The 9639-nt window shown below is 36.9% G+C and overlaps 1 protein-coding gene across 1 annotated transcript in view; it reads left to right on the top strand.

Annotated features, from left to right (window-relative positions):
• The first annotated feature begins 983 nt into the window (after window positions 1–983).
• Window positions 984–9639, top strand: part of LOC142350843 (uncharacterized) — a 30827-nt gene continuing 22171 nt past the window's right edge. Inside the window, exons 1-3 of the mRNA XM_075402809.1 lie at window positions 984–1446; window positions 3461–3744; window positions 4243–4774. Coding sequence (XP_075258924.1) covers window positions 1196–1446; window positions 3461–3744; window positions 4243–4774 — 1067 coding nt within the window. The 5' untranslated portion in view covers window positions 984–1195. The remainder of the gene's footprint in view (window positions 1447–3460; window positions 3745–4242; window positions 4775–9639) is intronic.

Raw genomic sequence — 9639 nt, 5'->3', positions numbered from 1 at the left:
TATAGCCAGGTATTGGTTGCCAATTTTTCTTGATTACTATGCATATCTTAGATTTGGTTGCCGAGATTTGTTTATGGTGTTCACTTCGGGGTTACAAATATGTCACATGAAACAAGTATTAATATAAAACCAGCAAAATTGAATCCCAGTGATAACACAGAAAAGTTGTGGGGCAAATATAGCCAGAAAATTAGTTTTTTGCATTTTGTTGATGTCATAGAAGCCCAATCGTAGATATTTTTGGAAATTTTCACAACCTCCTGTTTGCATTGATAGTGCTTGCCCCTCCTTTTTTGTTTTTGTAATGTTTCTTTTCATTTTTAACAGCATTGCTCTGAGCCATAAAACCTAGTTTGAATTGTCAGCATCTTTTCAGTTAATTATTAATCTTGAAAATTACTGAATTTTCTTAAATTAATTCTTATTAAATGCGCTACTCTCAAATTTATTCAGTCTGCTCGCTTCATTGATAAAATATAACCGTTTTCTGTTTTCAGCACATCGCTCACACTTTCTTTCGCTCACCTCCCTGAGGACACAAAGAACGAGCTGAAAGCGCTGAGAACGGCTGAAGTTTGAGTGGTTTTCAGCGCATTTCTTGCATATTTCCAACACTTTTCAGTTCATATTTGCGGAACTTTTGCGAGCATTTTGAGAAGAATTCCAAACAAGCGCTTTTCTTAATTAATTTGTTTAATTATCTTTAATCAGGAGACTTTGGGATTATATTAATTGTTTGGTTTATATGTGCTTCTAAATAAGGGTATATTTACAAGCTATCGTCAATTTACCTGTCAATTTTTCAAAGGAAACCCAAATTCCTGAAAAAAGTACTTCACCAATTGTGAATTTGTGCTTGAACATAAATCGCAGTGCTCAAACCACAGTAACGTTCAGATCACTGCTGTTTATTTTTCGATTTGTTTTGCTCATTATTTGATCCTTTTGTTTCAACGAACGGTTTACAACGTCTATTACCAACGCTCAATCACAGCAACTTTCGTTGTGGTTATTTTCAAACACCGTGATAAAATTACAATGCGTTTTGATAGCTAATTTAGATGCGTAAATTCTATCGAATAGATAAACGCTGGATATGTAAGAAAAACACACCATAACATAAACAATTTTGAGACAAAGTGCAATAAACTTGACGTTTCTACGACAGAATAAATCGCAGATTTAAGTACAAGTTATGACTTTACAAAGACCACAAAGTAGCCCCTGTCACATAAGTCGGAAACCAGTCAAGGAACTGGGAAATTTTGTCCCGGCAGCTGAGTTATTCGCGCAGTCGAGGAATCTAAAACGTCCAGGAACCGCAGCCGATCCAAACAGAGCTCCAGAAAGACCTTCAGGATCTCCGAGGTCCAAGCGTCTGCAACCCAAGAGAGCAATATCGCCTATAAAGACTCCAATTCCACCAAGAAGTGGAGCCAGTTCGAGGTTGGTGAACTCCATAGAATCCACTGACTTGTTTAATGAAGTCCATTAAAACCACTAATTTGTTCAATGCAATTCACACAAATCCACCCATCCCAAACAGCAATTTCAACGGCTCTATCAGATGATTGAAAGCGTGCTATGGTGAAGCTGGGTTTATTTTGATAATTATTTATCAATATAACGAGCTAGACAAAAAATTCTAAGAGACTCAAGTTTCAAAAACGTAAAACTCTTCCATAGTAGACATAATTGACGGAATTAGCCAAATTTAGTCAACGAGTTAAATTAAGTAATATTCAAATCATGGTTATAGAAAGAAGTTTTTGCGATTTGATCTATATTAGGTTTTTGGAATAGAATTTTGATATTCAAAACAGAGTAGATAGACAGGTGAACGCAAAAAAAAGCCGAATTAAAAGTAAGCCGACATAAAAGCAAGCCGAAAGCTATGTATCATATATATAACCTATCAGAAATATTACATTGTTAACGTTACAATCCAGACTGCACATATTATAAAATGTAAAAAATGTAAAAAAAAATGTAAAAGTTTTATAATATAAAATGTATTCCAATACGCTAAGGAAACAAAGATGTCAGTTTTTGACATCTAAGGGTTACGAGCTTCAATGGGCTACGAGCTTGTCCCTGGTCATGCCTTTCATCCGTTGTGGGATGTAATACGGAAATCGCGGGCCACTTATCGTGGCAAAGCCGTCTCGCGCGCGAATTGCACCCACCGGCCTTTAAGAGGCAACTGACAATACCGGTAATCCAAAATGTTTCGGCTTACTTGACCTCATTTTCAAAATTCAGCTTACATGCCTATCGGCATGCTTGACTGCCACCAGAAATATATGCTTTTTGAAACTGCTTGCCAAATATGTTTTTCTTGATCACACAGTTGAAGCGTTTAAATTGGATATCTCCAAGGCTAGTTCTAAATCTCATAATTGATCAATTTAAATCAAACTAATGACAACAAATGTTGTTTGGTAAATTTTTTGCATCTAATAGTCTGCAGGTAAAAAAACCCACTTACCACTGCTCATAGCATATATTACAAAATCTTACCACTTGTTTGGAAATTTGGCCACTTTCTGTCCAAATTTCCTGCAAAACTGCTTTGCTTGGGCTCATTATCCAAAAAATGAGGGAATTTGGAATATTAAAAATAAAAATACTTGCTTATTCCAAACATTTATAACACAGTTGTTAAGTAACTTTTTGCGTCGCTCAAATATATATATATATATATATATATATATATATATAAATTATATGTGTGTATGTGTGTGATAGTGTGTGTGTGTGTGAGTGCTTGCGTGCGTTCGTGCGTGCGTGCGTTCGTGCGTGCGTGCGAGCGTGCGTGTACACGCAAATTATCGTCACAGATCATCAACTTTTTAGAAACATAAAAATATGTCCATTTTTTTGCTTTTAACCTCAAGGAAAAACTCGTGTAGAGGGGAATAGTGAGTTGTTATTTTTCACGCTCATGCAATGGAGTTTTGAAATGGAATTTTGAATGTTATTAATCACCAAATGGCATAGAAATTAACAATTCTCCGCATGGAAATGAGGCATTTAGATGGGAGACCGGGATGCGAATCTGGGTGAAATGAATTTTTCAAAGATTTGCGGTGATTAAGGTGAAAAAAATGGTTTACGACTTTTCAATTGAATTGCTGAATTTCTCACAAAAAAATGAAAATTAGGTCAACAGCATTCACCGCAATTCACAGCAATTTAATACTTTTGCGGCACTTTTTTAACCGTAATGCACAGAAATTCTGGAGCTTTCCCTTTAATCTGGACTCTTTAATTTTTTGAAAGTTCGAGTACAAAAATCTTGAAGGAATGCTGGGGAAAATTGAAATACGTCTTTAATTCACATGAAGTTTTTGATGAGAATAATATCAAACCAATGACGTCGAAAGCCAGCGATGAATGATCTGTTTTACGAAAGAGAGAGCGACAATTATCATCACCCATAGTTATATGCTTTTTGTAGGTCAGACACAGTGCAAATGGGCCCGGGTTTGTTCATGACCAAAAGCCAAGACCGCATCTCAGTCACGCTCAAAACGGAGTTTCCAGACACCGAATCTCTCCCAGCTAGGAAGACCCCAATAGAGAGTCTAAAAGACAAAGTGAAGGAGTTGGAATCAGAGATAGCAGATTTGCAGAATAAAGTTGAAGACTTGACAGTGCTGCTTGAAGAGGAGAGGGTTGCGCATAGAGTAACTAGAAAAACTGCAGCTGATGAACTGCACTTTCAGCTTCAGCAGATTAAAGGTGAGCATTAATTTGGTGATGAATTTCGAGGTGTTATGAGCATGCAGGCATTATCAATTCCAGGATCTTAGGAGGCCTCAATAAACGACTGTCGTCCACTTGTCCACCGATTTGGTGCTATGGCAGATATAGTCTGAACTGAATTGTATATTCAGACGAATAAATAATAAACGACCGACATGAAAGTCAGATAATCTTTCGTTTAAGATTGATTCTTTGATAACTCTTGATCCACGCTCTTTAAAAGCCTTATGTAGCGCAAATGGTTTAAAATAATAGTCAGTCGTAAAAACAATATAAATAAGACTAAAACTCTTTGTCGTGAAATTAGTGCCACTTTAAATAAATGCATAAAATGAAACCTGGCATAATATATGACCAGAATTTCGAAATATGTTTTTTTTTCGTATTATTCAGTCCATCTTTTTTCGATTGCATGACTTTTCAGCATCATACAAAACTCTGAGCAGGCTTGCCGATTTCATTTTGATGCTTTAGAAAGCCACATGGATGCCTTGCGAGACCTCAAACGAGAACTTTCCTACCAATTAGACGACCAAAAACGACGAAGCCAGTACCAAATGGAGAAGACTGAACAGGAATTCCAAAATGCTCTTGATCAAAAACAAACAGAAATCGACATGATCGAAACTGCTTTCGAAACTTACAAACAAAACATAGCTGCAGAAGTTGCAGACAAAATGTTCAAGCTTGAAACTAAGTTGAAACAAGAAGCATTAGATGATAAAACGAACGCGTTAAAAGAGCAAAAAGAGCGTATGGAACTTGAACACGTGAATGAAATTGAAAAACTTCACGCAAAATACCAAATGGAATTTAAACTTATGTTTCAAGAGAAAGAACGTGAAAAAGACGAGCTTTTGAAGAACTTCACAGAAGCAACTCAGGATTTGGCCAAGTTTCGAAGTGCACTGGAGGAATTGGACTCTTTGAAATCACAGTATGACAATGCTAAACTTGAGATCAGAGCTTTGCAAAAAGAGACGAAGAATAAAAGTGCAGAAATTAGGTTAGTTTTTCACTAATTTTTATTTTTCATTAATGTTTTTCATGCCCCGAAGCTTAATATATTTTGAGCACTTAAGTTATACGAATGAGATATTGAAAAGTTATGAAAAATGGAAGTCATTTATTTTGGTTCATAGTTATTCGATGTTGTTTTTTGAAAGTTAAGATCCCACGACTTCACCGGATGAAGTTCATTGGTTTCATGAATGTCCCTATTTTTAGTTAACTAATTCTGGAGCACAGATAGCCAGCCACCTATACAAAGTTTTTTAATGACAAATAGCTGTTTCGATCTCAAGGTCTCTAAATATTGGAACAAATAATTGAAAAAATTAACATTTTTAAATGTCAAGGACACAAATCAAGGGCACAAATCAACAATTCGTCAACAACAGTTCTGCTGTATTACAGTGGAATTGGCAATTGTGTTTTAATCTTCTCTTGACACAAAAATTACCTTCGGAATCGTGTGAACAATAGCAATGGTAATGATGGTCTGATGAGGACATAATGATAGTCTGATTTGCATTGAAGTGTTGTCACATCACAAAATTGCGACATTAGTCTGATTTTAAATTGCTCAAACTTTGTGGTAGATCTTAGAGACTATTTGAGTCGAGACTGAACTGTGTTTTTTGTTCACTCAATCCTGGATAATTGGTATCATATAATCATCGAGAAAGTTTTGAGTGATATCACCAGATAGCCCGTAGAGTATTTTATATTTAATTTTAAGGGAATTTTTCAATTCGCATATTTGTGAAAATTTCACTTTTTATACTCTTTTTGCTCGCATTTAGAGGATCTTGTAAAATTTTCGCAGACCTTAGGTATTAGTATGTTATTGCTTCATTTAATTTGTTAATAAAAGGTACTAATGAGTTCATTGCAAAAGTTTATATTCACTTCCGATCATCGTTACACTCATTTTGGATCAATATTAAGATGAAAAGACAACACAAAAAAAACAATTACGGTCAAAACTCAATTAACAGAAAACAATTTTTTGGAAAGAAACATATTTTGAGAAAAACAAAGGCTAAAACAATTAGCAAATTTGACTTACGTTTCATAAGGAAGCCTTTCTAATCTGTCATTACTGAGGCTAGGCGACAAAGCGACAATAAATTGAACAAAATTAAGAAAAATATCCATAGATTTTTAAAACAAATGAGCGTGAAGTGAAAAAATACTATAAAGTATTGACTTAAAAAGTAAATAAGATGTTTTATAATTCCATTTGAAGCCAATGAAACATGTCTTGAGATTTCTTTTAAGAAAAAGAACACACACTGTCGAAACAAAAATATTCAGAAAATAATAAGAATTGATATGTTAAAACCTCAAAGGTCTAATAAGACTTTTTGTTAGCAAGACTTAAGTGACGATGGGCAAAAAATAACTAAGGTAAAACTGTAAAAATTAGAAAATTTTATATATAAATAGAATTAAAATTATAATAAAGTTACAAAATTAACTGACAGATTTAAGTATGTTCTGTATTTTCTTTTTTAAAAAGCGCATGCGACATTCCCTTGAGCAGACTAAATTTTGACAGAACAAAAAAACTCATAACTGAACACGTCAATTTTTTTTAATTTCATAATTGAAGTTACAAAAATTCAAAAACAATCAACTGAAAACCCGAAATAGGTGGTTATCGAAGCCGCAACTATGAAAAATTGCAGGTAAAATTCTATTGTTCTCTAATATTATACAAAAACACATTGTAATAAAGTAATGAAAAATGTCATTTGACGGAGTCAAATAATTCCATTCATTCATCTGTAGAACTCTTTTGTATCACCTCTACTGGAGTTCATTAAATCAAATTGAGCAGAAATAGCGAAAAACGGAGTCCATTTACACATCAGCTGCACTTTATCCTCGACGTGCAAAAAATTCGCCCTGTGAAATATTTTTTTGCTGCAAATACTGATTATTTGTTGCGATTGTAAGAAATAACGCTTTCCAAATCATATGGATTGTGACAAAAATTACAACTAGGCCAATGGTAATAGCCTTGCTAGAGCTCCGCGGCTAGTGAGAAATTGCTTAGTTTCTCTTCGTTCTTCACTCGTTCGTTCTTTTTTTCTTTGTCGTCTTTTTGTTTGTCCGAGATTTTTTCCTGCGGCAATTGGATTTCTATCTGACCTGTGTGAACCCCAACCCTCTTCTCTTTTCCTAATGTTGTTTCCGCTATAAGCCAAACGTTTTTGTTTCTGTTTTTTACAGGCTAGAGAATATATGCAATCCTATTCTCTAGTCTTTAGAGAAGCTAAAGAGGCTCATGCACCAGTAAATACATTTTTCGATGGTTCTTGCGAGACCTTTATCTAGCTAGAGTCGTACTTGATGAATGGTTATCTTGTAAGATTCTTGCAAGAATTATACAGAACCTTGAAGAGAACCCGGACCTTAGTCCCATAGTATCTCAGTACTGAAACATTGTATTCCAATTGTATATCGTCGGCCCAGTACTGTATCAGTGTATCGTAAGACTATCTTGCCACTCATGATGTGCAGGATAAGACCCATAGATACTTTTTTTCTGAAAATAGACTGTACATTCTTGGTTTTGATTCTCATGATGTTCATAGCAAAATCATAATAAAATTTGAAAATTTCGAAAAAAAATTTGAAATTTTGGGCGATGCCCTTTTTGAGCATGACGATGCCTTATTATCTTAAAACGTTGCAAGCAACGTATTAAGATTAGCAAAAAAACCCGCCAAAACCAGAAAATACAGGCAAAAACCAGTAAATGCACGACGACATCCTGGAACCTGCCAAATTTGGACCAAAATTTCAGATTTTTATGGTTTTTATTTCAGATTGTAATGGAATTTTGCATAAATGTCTTAGTTTTAGCTCTGGTAACAGATACAGTTCTGGGCCGACGATATACAAATGGAATACAATGTTTCAGTACTGATTTAGTATGGGACTAGGGTCAGAGCACCTAATTGTTAACTGTTTCTTCTGAGCTCATTAATTAAAAGACTGTTTTAATGGTGAGGCGAGGTGGGGGTTTGAGAGTTTGATATGGACAGTGTGACACCCCCTGCGCCGGAATAATGATCCAACGAACCAAACCTGTGGCTGAAAGGGGGTCCGAATGCACCCACCTGCGCCTGAATAACGATCCAACGAACCAAACCTGTGGCTGAAAGCGTGCCCAAATGCACCCACCTGCGCCTGAATAACGATCCAACGAACCAAACCTGTGGCTGAAAGCGTGCCCAAATGCACCCACCTGCGCCTGAATAACGATCCAACGAACCAAACCTGTGGCTGAAAGCGTGCCCAAATGCACCCACCTGCGCCTGAATAACGACCCATAGAACCCAACCTGTAACTGAATATGAGAGTCAATATAAAGATGTTGTAATATGTAGATTGTCATTACATCGGAGGGGGGGGGGTACCACAATTGTGTGTGCGGGGGGGGGGGGTACCACAATTGTGTGTGCGGGGGGGGGGGGTACCACAATTGTGTGCGCGGGGGGGGGGGGTACCACAATTGTAAGTGCGGGGGGGTACCACAATTGTGTGTGCGGGGGGGGGGGGGGGGGTACCACAATTGTGTGTGCGGGGGGGGGGGGTACCACAATTGTGTGTGCGGGGGGGGGGGTACCACAATTGTAAGTGCGGGGGGGTACCACAATTGTGTGTGCGGGGGGGGGGGGTACCACAATTGTGTGTGCGGGGGGGGGGTACCACAATTGTGTGTGCGGGGGGGGGGTACCACAATTGTGTGTGCGGGGGGGGGGGTACCACAATTGTGTGTGCGGGGGGGGTACCACAATTGTGTGTGCGGGGGGGGTGAGAGTGGAGCAGGATAGGTGCCCATCGAGTACCACTACTACAGCATTGTGTGCCATTAGTGTACGTACATAAGACAAATGTTGTGCTCATTAGTGTACATAAAACAAGTGTACCCATTAGTGTACATAAAACAAGAACACTGTACTCCTGGGTCAATTAAATCTCCCATTTCAGATCCGTTGAAAGTCTATTGACAAAATTCTTGCTTAAATGGCACGACAAGTATCAGTATTCGAGGAACGTGCAAACAGGGAAAACATATCACCTGTTTTCTCAGCCAGAGGTCAAATTTTTCAAGTCGAGTTAATACCAGTTTCGCTAACATGTCCCCATCTGGTATTTCCAGTGGAAACGTGTGTTATCATTCTTTAAACTAATTTATCAGTGTAGCAGAAACAAACCAGGACTTGCAATAACAATCCTATTTCTAGGTGACCGCACAGTAGATCGAAAGGGCAACAGATCGAAAATAGAACAATTGAATACATCGAATATTAATCTCTATTCTCATTGGTTCAAAGAAATCGTTATTTGTTAGCATAATAATTGAACATTTAAATCTGATTGGCCAATAAGCAACTCGGACATTTAAAATACAATCTCTTGTCCCAATTTTTGCTTTCCATCTGTTGTCTTTCGATCTATTGTCCTAGCAATAGAAAGTTAAGGAGCCAAGTTGGTGGACTTGGTCATTGTTTCTACATCGATATATTATAAATGGTGTCCGGAAAACTAGCCGACTTGAATATATGGCGCCGAGAAATGACTTGATTTAAATGCCTTTAATAACCCTAAGTTGTTAGTTGATTACCAAGAAAAGTACTTAAGTGGGTCAATTGGTCTCAGGTTCGGTTGTGATAGTTTCATATCAAGTCCCATAAGCGGCTGAGGTATGGCCATGGATAATTTCAAGATAATTGTTTAAGAATTCGCTTTGTTTCTTTTACTATAAAATATTCAAATTTCATTTCTCAAATACTCGGTTATGAATGGGTGTAGTTAAATAAATTTTCGGCTCTTTTGACCTCTGCTCTCTTT

This window comes from Convolutriloba macropyga, chromosome 1 (genome assembly GCF_964194025.1).
Source record: "Convolutriloba macropyga chromosome 1, txConMacr16.3, whole genome shotgun sequence".
Taxonomy (NCBI): domain Eukaryota; kingdom Metazoa; phylum Xenacoelomorpha; order Acoela; family Convolutidae; genus Convolutriloba; species Convolutriloba macropyga.
Note: the sequence above shows the minus strand (reverse complement) of the source record. Positions and strands in the feature narration are given on the sequence as shown.